General features: G+C 38.1%; 1 protein-coding gene across 1 annotated transcript in view; it reads right to left on the bottom strand.

Annotated features, from left to right (window-relative positions):
* Positions 1-23,416, bottom strand: part of THSD7A (thrombospondin type 1 domain containing 7A) — a 219,964-nt gene that overhangs the window by 63,455 nt on the left and 133,093 nt on the right. The window contains exons 8-12 of the mRNA XM_068404754.1: positions 20,878-21,069; positions 9,946-10,180; positions 6,772-6,887; positions 4,121-4,253; positions 1,137-1,240 (exon numbers count right to left, since the gene is read on the bottom strand). Of these exons, the coding sequence (XP_068260855.1) occupies positions 1,137-1,240; positions 4,121-4,253; positions 6,772-6,887; positions 9,946-10,180; positions 20,878-21,069 (780 nt within the window). The remainder of the gene's footprint in view (positions 1-1,136; positions 1,241-4,120; positions 4,254-6,771; positions 6,888-9,945; positions 10,181-20,877; positions 21,070-23,416) is intronic.

The raw sequence follows: 23,416 nt of genomic DNA, 5'->3' as shown, positions 1-23,416 counted from the left end.
TTTGAAGTCCAACCAGCAGCCATTTAAGAACGCTGCACCTCAGTGGTCAATTCCAGGGCCAGTTCTGTTTAGCAGCTTTAACAACCTGTACAGAAAGCATTCTCAGCAAGTATGGGGACAACACCAGTTTGAGAGAAGCAGCCAATACCTACCTGGAGGGTCAGGCTGCCATTCAGAGGACCTTGACAGCCTGGTGAAATGGGCTGGCACTGAACTTTAACAGTGTAAATGCAAAGTCCTGCAACTCTCATGCTCCCATTGCTCTCTACAGCTACCTAATTTGAGGGTTTAGAGAAGACAGAGCCAGACTGCTCTCAGAGATATATAATGAAAGGATAAGGGGCCACAGACACAAATTGCAGCAAGGGAAATTTTGGCTTGGGTATTAGGAAAAAAAAATACAGTGCTAGACTAGACAAGCACTGGAGAAAGTGCACAGAGAGGCTGTAGGATCTCCATCCCGGGAGATACTCCAAACACGTTGAGATATGGCCCTGAGCAATCTACTCTAGTCTGGGTGCAATCTAACTTTGAAATTGGCCCTGCTCTGGGTGGAGGGTTGGACCAAGGGACCTGCAGAGCCTCCTTCCAGCTCATAATTATTCTAGGGTTCTCCAATCCTAAATTTTCAAACAAACACTTACAAGGAGCAAAAGTTTTATATTTGGTCTAATGGATGTACCCATAAAAATGTCTTCACATGCTCACCACATGAAAAAAATCACATTTTCATAGGTAAATTTACACAACATTTTTCACAAAAAGAAGCATGTAAAGTCACCCATCCCTTTCTTTTTTTTCTTGTTTTTGAAAACATACTTTCCACAAACAACTCTGCAAACTTGCTTCAGGTAAGGATGGTGAAATGAACTGAACAAAGAATACCATAAAATTAGTGACTAATGTGGTATCTATACTTAAAAATAAATTAACACTGATATTTTATGAATAAAACATCTGCCAAATACCAGTTAGGATGCACCCTGCCATACTAGCATTCAGTATTTTCCTTTGCTGATGCACATAAAGATAGATAAAATTAATGTCAGGTTATAATGACTAAAATTTTAGGCTTTTCCCACAGCAGTGCAACTTCAGATTTCTGAGGAATAAATGACAGAAACAAAGGATCTAACCTCTTGCTTGTAGCCCAGGTCCACAAGTCTCATGTGCTCCTGGACTGTCTTGGCGCACGTACCATGGTACTAGCTGGCACCTGCGCCACTTGTGGGTCTTCCATCTGAAATGAGGGGGGAAGCAATCAACTTCAAACAATCCATCTAAACTTGTAGCCATCAAAACTGAGGCAGCACAAGTGCTAGGTCATATTAGAAATCACCGTAAGCTGTTGCTTATTATTACTAACTGGTCACAGACAATTCACAACAAACAGTAACAATACCGTAAACTTTTCCCTCTTTCCTGTTAACTTTTTTGCACCTTTTAGGATTAAGCCATTAAGAATACAGGAAAAGAAGAAGTAGGCAAAGGAGGGGAGATAAAGTAAACCGTATATATTTTCAAGCTTTTCAAAGGACAAAGGTACATTAACACTGCCTAACAAATACACAGTGAATACAAACCACAATATGAGGATTATACATTAAAACAAAGCATTAGCACACTTATACAAGATGTGAGAAAGAAATTTCAAAAAACAATACTATACAAAATAATAAAATTATATTACTTGAATACTCATTTAATAGAAGAACTCCTTTGCTATGGATTTATATCTGAGCATGCTCAGAGTATTTTACCAGTCAACAACATGACATACTAAAATTTGAAAAGTGGATTTAGTGAAGTAACACTAACATCTCATAAAAATGATATGGACTCTTTAAAAAAGGATGAGTTTTAAATACTAGCACACCCTAATAAAACTTCCTTTCTTTCTCACTTTTCCTTCCTTCCTTTCTTTTTCCACCTATCTCAGTGAAGCAAAGATATGTTGAAGTTTCCCAAATACACTCCAAAGATAAGACTCCAGGTTTGATTTCTGGTTCATGCAGTATTGTGACTGTTCTTTTGGCAATAAATACTGTCATATACAGGTGTTAGTGCATTTTCTTCTCTTTTTCTTCTTTCCTCTTCTCCAGGTCTTTTCTTTCCCCTCTCCCTTAGGCATGCCTTGCAACACAACAAATGGAACAATTCTGCCTTGCTCGAAGCACAAACAAGCCTCGGAGTTACAGACAAAGATGAGGTCAGATGAGCAAAGTCTTAGGATTTTTGTCTTGTTTTCTCAAATTTCAAATGATATGATTGCAAGGGTAAAGTTTTCACATCAAATTCCTTTGCTAAGCTTCATCTTCTAAATACTATCCCAAAAGGAGAACTCAGAAGCTAAAAAGAAACCCAGCTACAGCAAAATATTGTGACAGTAGATTTAAATGACTGTGAGGGTGCCTCAGGCAATCCCAGAGCACCTGGAGTCTCAGGTAGCTGAATGGCAGCACCTTACAAATGTGGAGCCAACTAAGAGATCCAACACAATGTGAATATGGGCCCAGATCATATCAAAATATAACAGAGACATAAAGAACTTGCAAAAGACTTCGATAAGAAATTAAATATTGTGCTGCTTAAATTATTCTATCATTAATATAAACTGCTAAGAAACTTTTACAAAATTCCCTTCTAGTGCTGCAGAATACCCTAGGACTTAAATATAACAAATCAGGCAAGTCTTTTTATTGTCACATCTCTGAAATAATCCACAGTTGTCTGAATTACTCAGAGTGGCAGGGGGGGGAAATGCTACATCCACAGCTCAAACCATTGACTGCTGTCATGTTCAAAATTATCGCAATGGTTTTGCACCTCCAGTTTAATAGTAACTTGCCTCTGCAGGCCAGTATCTAAAGTAAGGCATGAGCCAAGCTGAGTGTGTGAGTCCATCTCTCACAGCATGTGTGTTGGTCAGAAAGATGCTAAAGGAAATATACAGAAAATGTTTTTGGCATTAGTTTGTGTCACGAAATTTAAATCACCTCATCTACCACTCCACATAATTCTTATTCTGCTCAGCACCTCACCATGCACTAGCTCAGGTAAAATTTGATACCGAAGATACTAAAGAGATGAGGAAAAGCCAGAATTTTAAAAGATAAAACTCTAACTCTGGTATTGACTAAAAAAAGTTCTCGAGATATATTTCTCTGATGTTTTGGAGTACTGATTTTGGTAGCTTCCCAATGCTGTTTTGCATCCTTTCATACCTTTCAGTTATATACAGTATGATCTCCTAATGAATTTGCAAAGATAATTCTTACCAGATGATGAAAGCAACACATTTCTTTAATCTCAACTTCTTTTGGCTAAAATAAGCTTAAATTCTGTTTGCACCACTGCAACAGAGAGGAGTTTCATGGAAACTAGCAGGTGTCCTCTAGCCACTGAAGAAACAGAACATTAGCTTCCAATTCAAACATATTTATTATTCATTAAAAAAATCTCATTTTATCTTTTTTTTTATTTCATCAAGTAAATCCAACCAAGTGCATCACAATTTTCTAAACTTTGTCTGTACCAACAGCCAGATTTTGCTGTACATCTAAACTTTCCCATGCCACTCAGACAGACACTACAAAAGTGCCTGAAAACTTTCTTAAGCAGTTATGGTGGAGATCCCCACCTGTTGGAACAGTCCTCATCATTCTCTGGTGAAGATTTGGTCAACACAGAGAATTTTTTACATTAGGTGATATATTGACTGTGGACTATCTCAGGGCTGATGGGGATGGAAAGATGGAGGATAGAGTGCATGGCACAGCATGGCAGAACAACTCAGCTCTCCTACACAGATGAGGCTGCATTTCAGTGTTTTAGATCATTTAGAAAGGAAGATTTTTTTTTTTAATCATATAGGATTTCAAAATATTTGCTAAGAAAGATTTATCGTAGAAAGTAATTAGTAGTTGCAATGTTCCTGCAAAGGAACTGGAACAAAATGAACTAGTGATTCACTATGGGCCCAACTGAGTCTACATATCTGTTCTGAAACCTTGATTCAGCTATGCATCCTATTTTTCTTAAGAAGTGGAATTCAACAAGCTTTTGAGGTAGTACAAGTTGAAAAATCATGTCTGAGCTGTTTCTGGTTGATTTAGAGTACCTGTAGCTATAGCAGACAGGAGAAGCTTCACACTCCTTTTCCTCGAACAAGGAGTCCGGGCACTCACGACCACTGTTGGCAGGGAGCTGGATGATGACTCGGTGACGGGACTGCTTCTTTACTGTGACATCCCCTGTAAAGAGTAGAAGAGCTTGTTTCTCGTGCTGCTGTGTAGGGATGACAGTAATTAGAGGAAAAATAAGATTTAACATAACAGCTATTTAAGCCGATAGCTATAATAGTGACGTTAATTTGTCCATAAGCAGAAAATTAAGACTAATAGGCAAAACACTTTAATCTCAGCTAAAGGTCAGGAAGAAGAACTAAACAGAAAGAAACAGTAGCAATACTGAACAAACAAATATACAGCTGAAGTGAACACACATGTCAAGTGAACAAAAATTAAACCAGCTTAGTTTGCTGCTACACTTTACAGTTTCAAAGTATAAATCTGCCCTGCTCATCCGCACGAAAAACCAGAAACAGGAAGTAATGGAAAGAAATTGTTATATTTCATAATTTTTTCATTCAGTAAATGACTCAATCAGAAAATCTGCTTGCCTTTTGCTTACCTCCACAGACAGGAATATAACAAATTTAATTTACAGTCTTGTTTCTCTCCAGGCCAGGCTTTAATTCTGCTCTCTATACTCTCATTTCCCACTTGGGACTAGCAGTACCCTATCTAGATACACAAAAAATATTTCAAAAGAGCGTGCTTTACATTTAAATGTGAAGTTTTATTTCCCACTCTGGAATTAATTTACAGTTTACAGTTTTTAATTATTATAGTCATTCATTATTAATGATACACAATAAATAGTTCCTGTAGGAATTTTGATTCCAGTCATCTTCAGATATCAGTTCTTCAGGCAGAAAATTAAGAGAAAACACACAAATTATATTATATTATATTATTTCTGTAGCAATACCTCATACACAAATACTGTTAGCTAAAAATCTTGGATTTTTTTCTTTTTTTTTCTCCTCGCCCCCGCCCCCCGATAGCTCTAGCACAGACATTTGGCTGACTGGGTTGATATCAGCTTTGGGTAGGTTATTATAGCAGCTGCAGCTTGTCTGAACACAGAAGCGTGCTGGACTATGGCCAAGCAATTGTAATTAGGAGCAAGCGGTAGGAGAATCCTGCTGGTGCCTCTCCACCACCTGGCTGCTTTTCAATGCAGAGGAAAACCCTCCATTCCTGAGTTAATCAGCTCCAGGACATGCCAGGAGCTGGCACAAGGGGCAAGACAGACATGCAGCCCAGCAAAGCTGCTGACCAGCTTGCTGACACAAATGGGTAAAATCCATGAAATAAAGACTGTGTTGTATAAAAGGAGGTAGACTCACTGAACAGACAAAAACCCTGTATTGGTTCACAAATATATTGCTTTTTAGCAACATATATGTTAGTTTGTAGTCAATATTTGTGAAGGTATGTTAAATGCATCAAGACCTTTCTTAAAACCTGCAGAAATAAGAACAGAAGAGGATGGCAATTTTGCCCAAGATCACAACAAAAATATTTCAGAAAGCACCATTAATATTGCTGTAAAATATCACAGTATTTAATAATGAATAACTATTTCATAGATTCAGATTCAATGGTCTGTCTTCATTGTTCATTTTCAAAGGTTATAAGTTTAATCTTCCTAACCCCTTTTTATTTGTTAGAATGCACTAAGCACTAATAGCAATTACTGCAAAAATGACTTTATGCTGTGTCCTTTATGAAGCACAAAGAATTGGCCATGACATTTGAAGTGTGTATATTTGATGTAACAATATCTTACATTCTGATAATATGGTAACTGTGAGTAATCGTCATGTCCCACATGGGGATTAGCACCCTGTGGAAGTCAGGGTATTACAGACTCCGTCTGTAATAGTACATATTATAAAAATAACTCCTGTTAAGCTTAAAGGAGAAAAAGAGGTAAGGCAGAAAAATGTGGGCAACATTAAGCCAGTCATCACTTTAACTTCATGTATGATTTCAATTTAATAAAAATTCAAGGGAGACCTGCACTGTTTTTAAGAGCTTTGCCAAGTGTATCAAAATGGTATTGCAATGTGTTTTTAAGTCAGGCCGTTAACACCAACTTAAAGTCTGCTGATTTTTATTAACTTTCCTTCAATTTTCCTTGGAGTAGAAGAAACCAGCCAAAATTATATACAAATGCATATCTATCTATCTATCTATCTATCTCCTGGTATATAGAGCCTAAGGTTTTCTGATGGGGAAGTAGCGCATGTATTTTCAAATACTAAATCTGACTATTTTATAATCTGACAATTCAAATACAGTTTCTACAATTGTACTAGTACCTGGTTTGGTCTTACACTAAAAGTTATGTGTCTGCTCTGTGACTAGTTATCTCTTTATGAGTGGGAGGTGCAAAGGGGAGTTCCTAACATAAAAGTAGGCAAAATGGGAAAAAAAAACCCAAAGAGATGCTTATAGAAAATGTATAGAAATAATTATTCTATTCAGAAAAAACAGTACATCCTCCTTGCAGCTGCTCTACCAGCTATTACATGTCCTCTGTCAGAAAGAGATGCATGTAAGTATTCTGCTAAAAATGACTGTTAGTCTAACTCCTTTTTTTCTTACAATCTGTCTACTAGCACACAATGGATAAAATTACCTTCTTGACATGAAGAAGGACACAATGTCCAGTCACTGAATGGAGTCACGATACAGTCCTTCCTACAGGGAAGCAGACAAGGCCTCACTGTTTCTGGTCGGAGGCTTTCAGGGCATCTAAAAAAAAAACCCCAAAAAGGAAGCATTATCAAATAAACCATCATTCTGCAGTGAAGTGGTGAATCACAAGAGGTATAGAACACCTGCAGGCACACGAGGGGAGTGCTAGCTGCCCAGAATTCACCAGGATTGAGCTCAGAAATAAAAACTGTTAGAATTTAAATATAGCTGGTGGAAGCAAGCCAAAACCGGTGCATTCTACATCTGGGGATTTAGCTAAAAAAATCATGATTCCTCACTCACCATTCCAGACTCTGCGTTTTGAGTGGTTTTTTTTCAGCTTCTGAATGATTGTGAGAAAAGCCATCTAGTTTAGGTTAGCAAAATACATTTTTAGCTCTTCATAAATTTACCAGAAACATAAACTCTGGAAGGAGGCATATTTAAACTAAATAATGTTGCTAACCCAGGAACAAATAGGTATAAGCTGGACATGATTATGACAGAAACCAGAAAAAGGTTTGAAACTACCAGATCAATGAGACTGTGAAAGACTGTCAGAAGGGACAGAAAACCTTGCTTATTTTAGGAAGAGGCTTGATCAGCATATGAAAAGGATTATTGGACTGCCACATACGAGACTCATTAACCCAGGCCAGTTTCCCCCACTCTGTGTTCCTATTTTTTCATCAAGGACAAAAAACTCTCTATACTGCAATACTTATTTTCAGAATGATGCAATAACTCTTGCAGAAGTACCTCAAATCTTTAAAGTAATTGCAAAATTACTATTGTCCTAAAAGCACACAGAATGTCAACTGTCAGAGGAATATGTGAAGAGGTAAGAGAAAACATCACTTCTATGTTTTGGAGCTTTTTGGTCATTGCAGGAAAAACGTTACTATGACTAGCTTTTCTGCTTGTGGCTGCTGGGCATCTTGGAGCAGAGGATGAGAGACCAGTTTTATATTTGGATTGGATGAGCTGGGGAAGCTTGGCTTGTGTGAGGCATCTTTCTTGCCAGGCCAGCACAGGCAAGTCTAACGATGAACTACCAAGAAAATGGTCAGTGGAGAGCTACACCTGTGTCAGCGTGGGAGGAGAAGCAGAGAGAAAGGAGAAGAAAAGTTGAGTTGCAGCTTCACAGGAACATGTTCTTTAGCAATAACACTTGCTAGTTCATGATTTCCATCGGTTGTCTCCGCATTTTCCTGTCTATTCACATAAACTTCTCAGAGTATGATCCAACTCCTTGGTGCCCTCTTATAATGACATCTCCACCCTTTCTCTTTTCTCCCCTAAAATACCAACATGAAAGATCATGAAATATTATAGCTATAGCAACATAATTCCCCATCACTTCTCTGTAACCTCTACACTTTTAAGTCAAATTGTGCCTTGTTTCTATGTGATTCATAAAACCAGATTATGTGTGCATGGGTGTATTATATATGGTCAGGTACACTTTTAAAAAAAATCTGCCACCAATCATATACATTGACTACATTTTCAGAAATTTTCTCTAAGGTTAAAATTGAAAATGCTTCTGAAAAGTATTGAACATTGGCTTACTAATGGCTTTTTCCTTAAAGAACAACAGAAATTATAAGCATACCAAAAAAGTCTGAATTATACACATTCACTGTTTCACTGAGAACTTCATCTTTCAGGAGCACTGAACATCACAATTCCTCTTCAGATCCTTGGGCAAGGCAATTAGTTCAATTAGAACACCATTTCTACCTTTCATATGGTTTGTATTTAGTATATGTAGCTTAAAGCGAAGTATTGATTTTTTTGCAGTCCTTACTCAAGGTCAAATTAAACAGAAGAGATACAAGCTGAAGTCTGTAACTTGTGAGGTAGATAAGGCCAATAATATTGATTGTATCATACCACAGTAATCCTTTTTATTAAAGGAAGTTTAAGACAAGGTTCCTATTTACATTTTCCTGTTAAATGTCTGTTTCTTTAAAAACGATTCAGTGATTTTAACATGACAATTTGAAGGATCAACCAAGACTTTTTTTCTTATTTCACAGGATTCATTTATGACACACTAAAACAACCCTTCTCCCAAAAATGTGAGGTCAAATCAAAGGCAGAGATATTAACAGCAGATTTGAAAAGGAAGATAAATCATTAGAGGTTTTTTAAAAATGTGAAATGAGTACCAAATGAAAGATATAATGGTACCATGACTGAATAGAACAGCAACTTAATGCAGATGCACAACAACTTAGATTACTGAATGTGCTGGCATTATTCTCCATATTTCCATTTAAAGTAAATTAGGAATAAGACTACTGCTGAATAAAGCAACAAATGGCAGGCACAGTGCAGATATTTAGTGCGAGAATAGCTGCCTCATGAACTTTTTAAACGACCTCTGCAATCAGCTCACAGCTTTGAATCTCTCCTCATTGGGATATATTTGCAGACTGCCAAACTGTATGAAGAAATCATCAAATGCATTTTACTAGTAGCTAATCTCTATTTAACCTGGTCATATATTAAACTGCAAAATTAAATCTTTGAGCCAAAGGGATCTCTTAGAGAAACATGCATACAGGGAAAAATCCTCACAAAGGTTGTCAAACTGATGTTCCGACTAATGTTTCAAAATAATGCCCTGTCAGAGCTGCACTGTACTTGATCTCATTCTGCTTCTGAGAAGACGCACTTACATGGGTTGTACTGTATTTAGACCCAAACAGGTATTTTTGCATGGAACTGCACTAATCCATAAAGTGCACTGCTTACTTCGAGGTACCACAAGGATCTTGGAAATGGTGCTGTGCTGCACACTACACACATGCAAGACTTTTATCTCTACTCGACCTGATGATGGCAAGGAGCCAACTGGATTTAGCAGTCAGTCAGCTGTCAGCAGAATCACCACTGTAAATATCACCCGTAAAAATCAATAGTGAGAAAGGTATTTTATAGTCCTTCTGTAGCTTCAGTTTTGTATTTTTAAAAGATGAATTGTTCCCTCATGAGAACACAAAGATAGAGGTCTTTTTATCTTTGCATGCAGTCATTGGTGATATAAATATAGAGCAGTAAAATCCAAAGATAATTACAGCATGAAGATATTTTTTAAGATGTTTACTTTTTTGGGCCCACTTGTCCCACGTTGACTCTCACACAGATGACCTTTCTTGTCTGCATCCCCACGGAACAGGTGGCCTCCCCGTTCCAGCTGGCAGAGGAGTTGAAAGCAGAGACAGACATATCCTCTATGCACTGTCCCCATGGGCCAGTCTGCCAATGATACACAGTGCAAGAGTGTTCGTTACAGCTGCGCGTTTCCTGGAGGGCACTACTATTTGGGCACTGTATTCCTCCTGGAACAATAAAACAGGGCAAAAGCTCATGCAGTGGAAGGAAAGAAAGTATTTCATTAAAAAAAATACAACACTTTGAAATGTTATTAGTTATATATTATCACTTTGAATACATGAAAGAAATGTTCCTTTTTCCTTTTCTTCGTGTGCCTAATATGGACTTCGACAAACTTCAGTCAACAGACTACACAGAACAGAAAGTACATGGATAGTAAATGTAAATGTGTACATTAAGGATGCCAAAATAATCAAAACTTCTATAACACACTACTTTAATCTGATTGGAATAATCTACAGCCTTTTTATTTTGGGGTTCTCTAAAAGAGACTGCAAGAGATCACATGAGGTATGAAGGCTCTAGGCAGAAGAAATGGTTAAATATTCTAGTTATGCATGTGTAGAGATCACTGTTTATGTCTAATTCACAGATCAATTAAAAAGATTTTTGGAGCTCTTGTCCAGCTCCCAGTGGATATTTATTCATTTTACGTAATTACCACAGAGGATGGCACAGCTGGCAATTTCAGGTCCAGACTGAGATAACAAAGGCTGTTGCAGGTAAAGATTAAGATGCATTCATGTGTCAATAACTGTGAAGAAAAGCTCAGATAATGCTATCTTTGTTGTGTCTGGTTTCAGATAGTATGTTCAGTTTCTTATATTCAAACACTTCAAAACTAATCTGGCGTCCCAATCCTCCACAAGTACAGAAGAGGTCTTTCCTACCAGACTTGATCATAGGCTACTAGATGTCTAGCCCTGTGAGCAGACAGCATGTCTGCTATATCCTCGATGTTACTAGACCTACAGAATCTAGGCTTAAGAATTAATTTAAACTTTCACGGCTTACACAGGAACAATAGGACTCCTATCTCCAGATGACAGAAAGCCAGGGGAAATCTAAATAACATTTTAGTCTTTCCTAAAAGACAAGAACAGTAAGAAAGATAACTAAAAGAGGAGCTTTTTATTAGTTACTGCAGATGAGATATACTTTGCTTTTCACTGAAAAAAAAAATGTATGCTCACGCCAAGCACGTATTAGAGAGCATATTAGCATTTCTATCCCATCGCTGAACTACAGGTTGAACTCCGGCCCTACAAGTGTGCAAGAGGGAAGGGGTTTTAAGCACTCGTTGTTAAGAGAAATTAAACAAACAACTAAATGTAATTAAAGAAACAATGGATACTTGAAGTACTCCGACACAAGTAAGCCAAGCATCACGAGCAGCAAAAATACTTTATAAGTTGCTTTTGTGGAACGTCTAGATCTGCAGCAAACATGAAGAAAGGGCCACTCTAATGAAATCACAGGACAAAATCCAAATTCTCAAATTGTTTCCATAGAGGTAATTTTAACTTCTGACTTTGGGCAAAAAATACTGATGCAAACAAGAAACAGTAAACATCATATTAAGGGAGATGTCATGCCAAAGATGAACTACTCAAGTTTTGTAAAGGAGGATTAGAAAAACCTGAAAATGTGTGAATGTAATTAAACTATGACGGAAAGGGAATTGGTTCTGGCTCAGAATGGACGAAGCTCAAGTCCATCAGATTTGCTTTAAATATATGTCAATATGCATAGCACCAAGACAAAATATGTCCTATGCATTTTCCTAAAAAAAGGCATAAAAAATCAAATGGTAAACCAAAATTGTGGTTATGCAATATGTTTCAAAAAGTTATTCAAGCAGCTTTCTTCAGGAAACTAAAAATCTTCCATCTAACTGCAGCAGATAGGAATATGAGCAAGGAGGTTAGGAAAGTGGGTGTATTTTGAAAAAGAAAAAAAATATTAAAGATAGTAAAGTCACAAATTATTTGGCATGGGAGAGAAAATTAATCCACATGAGGAGGAGGCTAGACATGCTCCCCCTGCAGAAGGGTTAAAACCGGGAGAATTTAGAAGAGATAAGGAAGGTTACTAAATTAATTATTTCCATCTGATATTAGCTCAAAAAGAAACACGAGGGAAATATTTAAGCAAATTCATAAATTAAAAGGGTGTGTGGGGGAAGAAATGTTTCCCCTGGAATGGATGCCATAACCACCAGTTCCTAAGGCATTTGAGAATAAAGTGACAACTTAGATTCAGTTTTGACAGCTGCAAGAATGCATATGCAGGGAAAAAAAATGAGAGTGACATTGACTTGTAAATGAAAAACAATGTGGAATGAATGTCTGCAGCTCAGTGGAAATCCAGTTAGGTTCAGATGAAACCAGTAGTTAAAAAAAGTACGTAAAGAATGAAGAAAATGTAGAAATAATATTACTGAAATGTAAAACAACTATCACTAGTACTAAATCTTTGTAATACTAAAAAATACGCTATTTATTTATAAATCAGTGTGCCGTTCTCTCCAGGAAAACAGCATTCACTTGTGCTCCCTCAAATTAAAATAGGTACAGAAAAAGTAGAAAGGGTTGGAAAACTGGCAGCTAGAGATGTCCTTTACAACATCTGCATAGGGGTAACAAGGGCTGCTCAACTTTAAGAGCATTTCACCAAATGAGGACAGGTTTGACAGGAATATAAAATTTAATGAGTATCACAGAAAACAATAAAATAGACATTTAATTTTATCAGAATACGTGAAAAAGGGACATACAATACTAATACATTTTATATAATACATGATCAGATGACTGTAAATAACTGTTTGGCAGTACTAAAAATTATCATTTCAAGGTACAAAAACCAGTTGGAGCAGAAGAATTTCTTTTTGGTTTTGGATACTTAAGCAAAGCATACTTGGAAATGAAAGGCTAGCTTTACAGAAGGACTTGCATATTACTCATAAAATAGCAGAGATATGGGGGTAGTTTCCTTGAACACACTAACAGAATTGTCATATGCTTAGATTGCTTTTCTGCCTGATTTGGAGCTGATAATGGGTAAGACATTTCCCTCTAGGATATTCAAGGACTGGATTTTATAAGTCTTTTTTGTGACACTGTCTTGATAACTTCCAAATTTCAAAATGCTTAACATCTTTTAAAGCATTTAGGATCATTTTAATTAATCATTTTGATATCACTCATTCTATAAATGCATGTCATTTTACATACACATTTCAAAACAGCTGGAATAATCTTAAAGTTTGAGAAAACAGATGCAACTGAAGTGCCTCTTGTACTCTAGAGAGTGAGGTGTTACTCATTTCTTCTTTGCCATAGGAATGAGGTAGGCACTCCTCGTGTTAGCTGCACTACCCAAAGACAGACATGCTCAGTGCAAGCAGACGGATAACATAATCACAAAATCACAGAATCACAGAATCAGCCAGGTTGGAAGAGACCTCAGGGATCATCGAGTCCAACCGTTGCCCTGACACCACCCTGTCAACTAGACCATGGCACTAAGTGCCATGTCCAGTCTTTTCTTAAACACATCCAGAGATGGTGACTCCACCACCTCCCTGGGCAGCCCATTCCAATGTCTAATAACCCTTTCTGAAAAGAAATTCTTCCTAATGTCCAACCTGAACCTCCCCTGGCGAAGCTTGAGGCTGTGTCCTCTTGTCCTATCGCTAGTTGCCCGGGAGAAGAGGCCAACTCCCACTTCACTACAACCTCCCTTCACGTAGTTGTAGACTGCAATAAGGTCACCTCTGAGCCTCCTCTTCTCCAGGCTAAACAACCCCAGCTCCCTCAGCCGTTCCTCGTTGGTCAGACCCTCCAGACCCTTCACCAGCTTGGTCGCCCTCCTCTGGACTCGCTCCAACACCTCAACATCTTTCTTGAAGTGCGGGGCCCAGAAGTGAACACAGTACTCAAGATGCGGCCTCACCAGTGCCGAGTAGAGAGGGACGATCACTTCCCTAGACCGGCTGGCTACACTATTCCTAATAGAGGCCAGGATGCCATTGGCCTTCTTGGCCACCTGGGCACACTGCTGGCTCATGTTCAGCCGTCTGTCGATCAACACCCCCAGGTCTCTTTCCACCGGGCCGCTTTCTAACCACTCTTCCCCCAGCCTGTAGAGCTGCATGGGGTTGTTGTGGCCGAAGTGTAAGACCCGGCACTTTTTCTTGTTGAACCTCATGCCGTTGGTCTCGGCCCATCTATCTAACCTGTCCAGATCCCTCTGTAGGGCCTTCCTACCCTCCAGCAGATCGACACTCCCACCCAGCTTGGTGTCATCTGCAAATTTGCTGAGGGTGCACTCAATCCCTACGTCTAGGTCATCTATAAAGATATTGAACAGCACCGGCCCCAGAACTGAGCCCTGGGGGACACCGCTAGTGACCGGCCGCCAGTTGGATTTGCCCCATTCACCACCACTCTCTGGGCTCAGCCATCCAGCCAGTTTTTAACCCATTTAAGAGTCCACCCATCCAAGCCCCAGGCAGCCAGTTTGTCTAGGAGGATGCTGTGGGAGACAGTGTCGAATGCCTTAATGAAGTCTAGATAGACTACATCCACAGCCCTGCCCTCATCTACTAAGCGGGTCACTTTGTCATAGAAGGAGACCAGGTTGGTCGAGCAGGACCTGCCTTTCATGAATCCATGTTGGCTGGCCCCAATGCCCCGATTGGCCTGCATGTGCCGTGTAATGGCACTAAGGATGATCTGTTCCATCACCTTGCCTGGCACCGAGGTCAGGCTGACAGGCCTATAGTTCCCTGGATCGTCCTTCCGACCCTTCTTGTAGATGGGCGTTACATTCTCTAATTTCCAGTCAGCTGGAACTTCTCCAGTTAACCAGGACTGCTGGTAGATAATCGAGAGTGGTTTGGCAAGTTCGTTTGCCAGTTCCTTCATTACTCTGCAGTGAATCCCATCCAGGCCCATAGCCTTGTGGGTGTCCAGCTGGCACAGCAGGTCACTAACCATCTCCTCCTGGATTATGGGAGGTTCACACAGCCCCCCGTCCCTAATTTCAGGCTCTGGGGGCCAAGTCTCCTGAGGACAACCGGTCTTGACATTAAAGACCGAGGTAAAGAAGGCATTGAGCACCTCTGCCTTTTCCTCATCCCCTGACACTACACTACCCTCCTCATTCAGCAAGTGGTGGAGGCTCTCCTTGACCCTCCTTTTGCTGTTGATGTATTTGTAAAAGCTTTTTTTGTTATCTTTGACTGTAGCAGCCAAATCAAGCTCTAATTGAGCTTTGGCCCTTCTAATCTTCTCCCTACACGACCTGGCCACGTCCCTATAGACCTCCCAAGTTACCCGACCCTTCTTCCAGAGCAAGTAGGTTCTCTTTTTTTCCTTAAGTTCTAGCCTAAGTTCTCTGTTTAACCAGGCTGGTCTTTTTCCCCGACAGCTTGTCTTCCTACAGACTGGGACAGCCTGTTCCTGAATATTTAGCAATTCCCTTTGAAGAACAAAGACTGCCCTGTTGGTGCAGATCTCCTGTTCCAGTTCTGCAAACATTCACGCTTCCACATCTGGTGCATATCAGTTATACAAAGCAAGCAGATCTATCCTATAATACACAACAGGACAGGAGTTAGGGTGCACCCATGGGAGACGAGAGGTCTGTCCTCAAGTCCGTCCTTGGTTAGGATTTGAGTCCCAGACCCCACACTACAGGCAGGAATCTGAACTGAGGGGCTTCTGAGCAAAAGGGGAAGCACAGCAACATCCTCTCCCCCAGCTCACCTTCACACACAGGTGCCAGGTTACTTTGCAAGTCTAGCCTGAAAATTCATGTTCCCCAGTTCCAAAACTAAGGTTTTTTTTATTCCTGTTTCAGCTGAAATCAGTTAAAACTCATGAAAATCCCTGTCTTCTCCAAAACTGATCCTTTGGTGGGAAAACAATTACTCAATTCTATGCTTTCAGATTTAATTACCAAGCACTGTTATTTCAAGCCAGGAAAACAGAAAAATTAAAACCAAACAAATACAACAAGTGTAAGAAGAATAAATACAATAAAAAGTCCTAACTATAACTTCTCTTTTGCAATTATGAAGTCAAAGTGCACTGGAATTTTAACAGGAATAAAATTTTAAAGCATATCAACCATAATTTGCCTAGAGTTGAAAAGAAACTCCTTTGATCCAGCTATTACTTACACATTCAGTAAAACAATCTTGCAGATATATGAGAAGTATGAGCTATTGGCCCCTGTCAAACAGAACACCTGATGAGATGGACAGCTGGTACTGTTTACTATCTAACTCAGTGAAGTTTAATAGTCTGTGATATATGAGGTCACATTAACTAGTCCTTCTGGCACTACACTTTGCTAATCTATGAACATAAAATAGCCATAGTAAGACATTGCCATGGATATGCATCCCTGCCTCAAGACAATATTTCAAACAAAATCATCCTTCACTCACATTTTATTAAATTAAGCTTTTAAATCAGATTATTTTCTTCTTTGCATTTGACTTGTGGGGTTTTTTTAAATCTTTTCCAAAATCAGTATCAGTCATTTACTACTGATAAAACTTGGAATGTATCCACAACATTAGTGTTATACTGTATGACGCTGATTTGGCAGTGTCAATCAATGGCAGTGTATAATCAATACAGAATTGATCTACGTATTTATTATTTACTAAAATATTAAGACTCATTTAGTATGTTTTCGTCTCAGGTCATGGCCTATGTAAAGTAGTCTTAGTGCGTATTACTAATTACGTAAGATTTACTGTAAGCAGGAAATAAAAATTAACAGAAATATTAAACAGAAAATAAAACAAAAATAGACAAACCCTACATTCAACACAGAGGCTGAGCTGTGTATGATGCCTTTACTAGACTTATGCAGAACAACCATGTAATGTATCAGGTAACATCATTGTGTCCTTTGCTGTCATTTTGTATTTTGAGACAGTGACTCTCCTGAGTTTCTTACTGTACCATGAAGATGTATTTGACAGTGACACAAACGAGCTACCACTATAGGCAGGCTCACAGACAGGCAAATTTATAAATCACTTCAGCTTTCAAACCTTCAAGCTGAGGATAATGATCTCAGAAAAGATATCAAAAATGGTTATTGTGACACCAGTTTCCACATGGAGTCGTCTCACAAACCACAGAAAGTCTTTATCTCAAGGAAAGAGACTCCTCTGTCTCCCTCTTTCTCTACTGAATGTAAGTAAATAAGCCCATCCTAGATGTGCATAACCACACTGTGGTTGAGGCTCTTCAGCGTACGATTTGACCATGCAGAACAGGTGCTGTTCTGAATGAGGAAATTCTGATGAGAGGGTAGAGCTCCTGGCTCGAGCAGAAGTCAGTGTGGTGCTGGAGGGGCAGTTGTATCCCAGAGCTAATTAGAAAACTTTGTCACTACTATAATTTACAAATGGCTTCAGTTTTTCCTGTGAAGCTATTCTTGTCACCAAGGAATTATTATAATACTACTGAATTATTCCTACTCTAAGTCATCCAAGAAAATTGATTATACTGTGGTTGTTTCCTGGTGGCCAGTTATACTAACGATGGTTTCTTCAAACCAATTCAGGAGCATAAATAGCTGGGAAGTAAGAAGTAAAATAAGGTCTTAAGTGTGAAATGAAATAGTTCTATCATGAACAGTCATCCTGGCAACATTAACAAGCAAAATGACAGAATATACTGTTTTTTATTTCAAAGAGAAGAGAAACTGAACAATCACAGACAGTACTTTGACAAGAAGCCATCCGAGACCCAGATAAAAGAACCTATTTCATATGTATTTAAAGACCCTCAAAAATTTCAATGGAGTGTTCATGTTTAAGTGCCCCAATGAACAAGAATTAAGCAATTCAGATACTTTGAGGGATTGCAATATCCCTTGTGTATGTAATCCCTGCAATGCTTTGATCTTCCCAGGCTTGTAGATTGAATTCTCCATGACTAGCACAAGGATGTGTATGACCTGGACTCCTTATGTCATCTTAGAAGCCAAGTTTAGCCTTATTAGTAGTTTGGCAGCAGACTTGCATGTTATTTCATTAATTAATGTCCAATCCTGATATCAAAGGATTTGTATATATTTATGTATAACATATTTGTCTTATTGTGTTCTGAATAAAAACTCAAATATCATGGCTGTATTATACAGGAATTACTATGAAATGGCTTACCTAACCTGGTCTGTCTTTCATGCCAACAGTTCAAGGAAAGGTTCAAAAATCCAAAAGGGAACACCTGTGGGACTGTTCACCTAAACAGAACTGATAGCTATTTTCAGAACTCAGTTTTAATGTGTAAATGGAATTATTTGTCTTATATTTATGAGACTTAGGATTTTTTAGTTATACAGGATGTTTACAGAGTTTTCATCGAGAGTAGTGTGCATTTTTTATAAGCTCTGAATACAACTAAGAACTGCATGTTTCCCAGAAAAGGTTCATGTGGAGCTTCCTTTTTATATCAGCAGAATACAGACTTTGAGATACATGAATATATTCTGTGTCCTCAGAACATAAAATGGCCTCCCAGCACCAACTACACAATCAGTGTTTTATGTTTTGGGAACACAGCTGATCTCTGTCATGCAATTCTGAGGGTGAAGAGTCAATCAGGTATTTGTCATGCAGCAAATGACCGAAAGGCACAAGAGATGTATGAGGAGAAAGATGACAATAACTCTAATTTCACTGAAGCATAAAAAACTAAAAGCTAAACTGATACTTTTTAAATATAATATAAGCAAAGGTGAAAAGTACCTTCCAGGTAGAGTTGTAACAATATGCTAAGCCTTGAAAGTTCTTTTATTTATTTATATATTTGTATTCTCTGAAGTTTGTACAGAGTGCAAAGGAGCACAGTGTTGAAGATATCTGACCAAGATGTGAGTGCATTGCTATAAGCTAGGTAGACATACCAGCTTGTATCCTTAAAAAAGCACAGAACAACCTCAACTTGGAATAGTGGTAGAGGCCAGGGTTCAAGCAAAGCTGAAGCACTAAAATGTCTAGGTAATGAGTTGGCTTCCTCAGCAGTAGTTTAGGGATCTCTTCACTACTACCTGTGTGGTTTGAGACCTGTCAGTCTTTGTGATCACTCAGTGCTGGTTCTGATCATTGCAAAATAAACATAAATAAATTTCACATACCTAAAATCCAGGCTTTGACTAACTGCTTTGCTGCATCTGCAGCCTAGTAAATTATCCTAAGATATGTTAAGTATCAAAGTCAGAATAAAATGAGTACATTTTAAAAAGAAGCATAAGAAAGTGGAATTATTTTCTGGAGAATTTAGGTTTTCACTTCTGTGGCATGCTTGTCAGGATGTTAAATTTCTGTCTCCAGTAAAACTGCACAAGCATATCAAAAATCTATTATCTTGACCTACATGGAAAAGCAAGAAACACATGAATATATGTTTATTTGAATTATCATATGAAAACGTGGCTCTGTGTTTCGCTCAAAATGAATCACCTCAACACACTAAAAAAAGGATAACATAAAACCAATTTTGTTTCTTATTTTAAGAGGATTTCTATTTTGTTACATAGATCTAAGTAATTTATTATTTGAATCACCTGCTAAAATAAGTATAGTTCCGATTGCCTCTTACGCTTCTAGCGAACGTACCTTTCAGGGAGAAGGTTGAAAGTGCCTGCTCTGCCACATTATTTTTTTTTTACAATTACCCAAATTCTGTCACATACACAGTATACTTTTAGCAATGAAGTTAACCGTGTTTGCAAACAGAGAAGTGTTTTGGTATACCATGAAGTCTGCCCTTTTCTTTTTCAATTTCTCAAAACAGATACTCTGTTTCACTGCTTCCATACCTTACAGCTTTCACTTTTCAGCTAAATTTCATCTTAACTTGAAGCAATAAGATGCTTAACATTTTTAAAGAACTAAAACATGCACATAATCCTTTTATATTGAAGGCATTTAACTTTACTGTCAGTAACAGACATGAGTAAACATTTTCCAAGAACTCTTTGGTGGCTCTGTCTCCTTGCTGCCAGTGTTCCACAAGGCATTTTACCAGTTGGAACCTGGCACACCTGACGTGGTCACTTTAGACCCATGTTAAATATAGAGTATATTGCTCTATTACCTCCCCAAATACTTACGAACAAAGCAAAACCAGCTATAGGAAGCATGGAAAATCATTAAAGAATAGACATGAGCTTATATCTAAAACCTTTCTCTTCTTCTCCTTTATATTCCCAGCTGTCTTCTCTTTGCATTTGCTGCAAACACTGCATAAGGATGATTTGCATCAATGGAAACCATTCATGAGTGAGGATTTTCAGAGTAAAACCAAAGTCTTACTATGAATAAAAATGTTAATGGGGTAACATTAGTTACCAATCTGAGCTAAAAAGCCACAAAAGCCTTTTGTTAGCATTTGAACCCATTAAAACTCTCATCTTTTCAGCATTCATACTTACATCCTTTCAAATAGGATCTAAATTAGAGTTTCTAAAAATCCCCTATAAATACCTTTCATAGAGGTCTGCATAGGATAAATCGTTTGCTGTGTTTAATTTTAATAGAAAATGAGAAAACCATATATTCAAAATCAAAACAATAACATTACACAGAATTAAAAAAAAATAGCAGCATTAAGTGAAATAAGAAAAATAAACTCTCCTCTTTAAAACAGGTTTAGGTACCATGACTATACATAGGATAAGCATTTAAATAATATTTCTATATTTAAAAAAACACATCTCCATCTAATAATTTGTTTCTGTTGATCAAGAAATTACTTTGACATTGCAAAGACAGTTGAGAATTCACAATCAAACAAAAGTCTGCAAGAGTATGCGACCTTACCTTCACCTGCATATGCCAGAACGGAGCGGGCACGCATCTGCTTCCCTTCTGTGGTTTTGCCGGAGCAGGTGTGTGAGCAGGAGGACCACACGGACCACATGCTGAGCACACAGTCCTTTGGGCATGGAGCTTCGCAGACAACCGGGATTGGGTATATAGCATCTCTACACAGCTGTCTGTCAACCTCTTCTCCTGGGAAAGAAAAGGCCAGTAGCAGTATATCATTTGCTAAATTAACTTAAAATGAGCAATCTAGTCCAGATGGGCACACAAATAAATTAGATTCTGTTCTTCTATATAAACAAGGTAAATAGATATTTTATTAAAATGACTTGTCACCTCTGTCTTGATTCTAGAAGAACATGCTTAAATCTAGTTTAATTTGATATTCTGCTGAAGTGAATGCCAGCCTGGGTGGTCTTTAGGCTTTCATTTTGTTATTACATATTTGATTCCACAGAAAATCCTAATGTGAATAACAGAGTATATAATACACCTATGGAAAACTGGAAATGCATGTACATGAATCACCTAGTCTCCATTTGTGTTTGTAGGAGAAAGGGAAAAGTACCCTAACTTCCAGCCTAGCCAGTTTTATAAACCACAGTTCATCCTTTGAACTGCAGCTATGCATCAAAATATGAAGAGGATTGCAGTAAGCTGCAGTCAGTGTCTTGTTTGGTTAGAAAGACCTTCATTTGTTAGCCAAGCCAGTAACACATCAGCTTTTGTATCATGGTAGTGTAAAAAGATCTATGAATTTGTATTCTGTCACATCAATGTCCACATTTCACATTTCGTTATAATAAAAAAAAAAATCAGGTTGGTATAAATTGTTCAAAGAAATACTAGCTATTATTTAAGTAGCAGGGCTGCTTTTGTTTTCAGTAAGGAAATCGTGTGAGCACTGTGTCTGAGATCTGTCTAAACAGCACCCTAATCACAAAGTGGTTAGTTTTGTAAAGTGACATATGATTTCCTGATCAAATCAGTTAATATCCATTAAACAAGGAGTGAACGAATGACCACATATTCATAGGTCAATAAGTCTCACTAACAGTGACAGAAGCCTCAAGATAAATCTTCACTTTGGAGCAGATGAGGGAAAAAATGAACTAAGGAGGGAGAGATTTGGATTCACTGTTTTAAGAGTTATAGTCTTGTTATCATACAAACCCATTACAGAAAATGCTTTCAACAAAAAGCACCAGGAACAGAGCAGTAGCCCAATATGTAATGCCAGTTACAAGGAACTGTGAAAAAGTTGCATCTAGGAGCACACTGGGCTTCTGAGGCCCCATTAATCATGTACAATTAAGGCACAGAAAGAGCCAGCCTCATACATAAACATGCAACCTTTTTTTCAGTTTTCTGAAAAGCATAACATTTTAAAAGCATATGAATGCTTTTTGTGTTATATGATCCTTGTTGTACTAGGGCATAAAACCTTTTGTTGAATTATTGTTCATCTACTGAAACGTTATTGAAGCATATGCGATCTTGATGGGACTGAACAGGAGCAGCTATAGCATTGTATTTGCTATGATCCATCTTGTCAGCCCTTTTGTTTTAACAGCTAATGTCAACACAATAGTGTCTCATCGAGATTTGCTATGAACATGTGTCTTTGACACAACAAAACATTTGTTAGAAATAATCATTAAATACTCTAAAATATAATGATAAAGACATCAGCCAGGGTTAATAACCACCACCTGGATTCCGAAAAGCTAATTCAGTGAGAATTGTGAATGCCGTAAATGAAGGCAAAGATCTATAAACAATGCTTTACCCAAGCCTCAAATTAGGCTTTTATTGCCTAATAGAATAATAATAAAATGAATCAAACATTGATCTAAACAGAAACTACATTTTTGTCATTCTTAAAACCTCTTGAATAAGAATCTCTGATAAACTGAGTTCCTGAAAATAGGATTTTCTTTAGTACTAGTGACGTATCATGAGTCCCAGAATTATTAATGACAAAATTCTTTATAAAAAGAGGAAAAGATGAGAGCCAGCCATCCAATATTATATCCCTGTAACCAGTGTCAAATATTTTATTCATACAGAATCTTTAGGCACAACAGAACTGCAAACATCAATCTTCCTTGGCTCTGCAAACCAGGGGAAGTCCTGTAGCTCATGCTTTTAAAATAACCTAAAGTAGTCACAATCATCTGGGTTATAAAGACCTCTGAGATCAAGTCAGTCTCAACAGCTGTACTTTCCCATATTAAAAATACAAATTTGAGCCGTGCCAAAGGCTTCACAGATCTCCTGCATCAAGTTCTGTTTCCCTCACTGGACTCAATCTCTGAGTCAATTGCTCCTTCTCTTGTATCACAGGTCATCATATCCTGACACCAGTGCAGGAGGGATTCGTCCCTGATTCATCAGAACAGCACATATTTGGGTTGACAAGAACTGAGGAGCAGACTGCAAACTTCTTTTCCAAAGAATAGGGAAAAAAAAAGCTAGAGAAAGGGTGAACCTTACTCTCAAATTGTTCCATCGCCAGGTAAGACTCAATGAGGTA

This window comes from Nyctibius grandis, chromosome 7 (assembly GCF_013368605.1).
Source record: "Nyctibius grandis isolate bNycGra1 chromosome 7, bNycGra1.pri, whole genome shotgun sequence".
Taxonomy (NCBI): Eukaryota; Metazoa; Chordata; class Aves; order Nyctibiiformes; family Nyctibiidae; genus Nyctibius; species Nyctibius grandis.
This window is presented reverse-complemented; position numbering and strand designations above follow the sequence as displayed.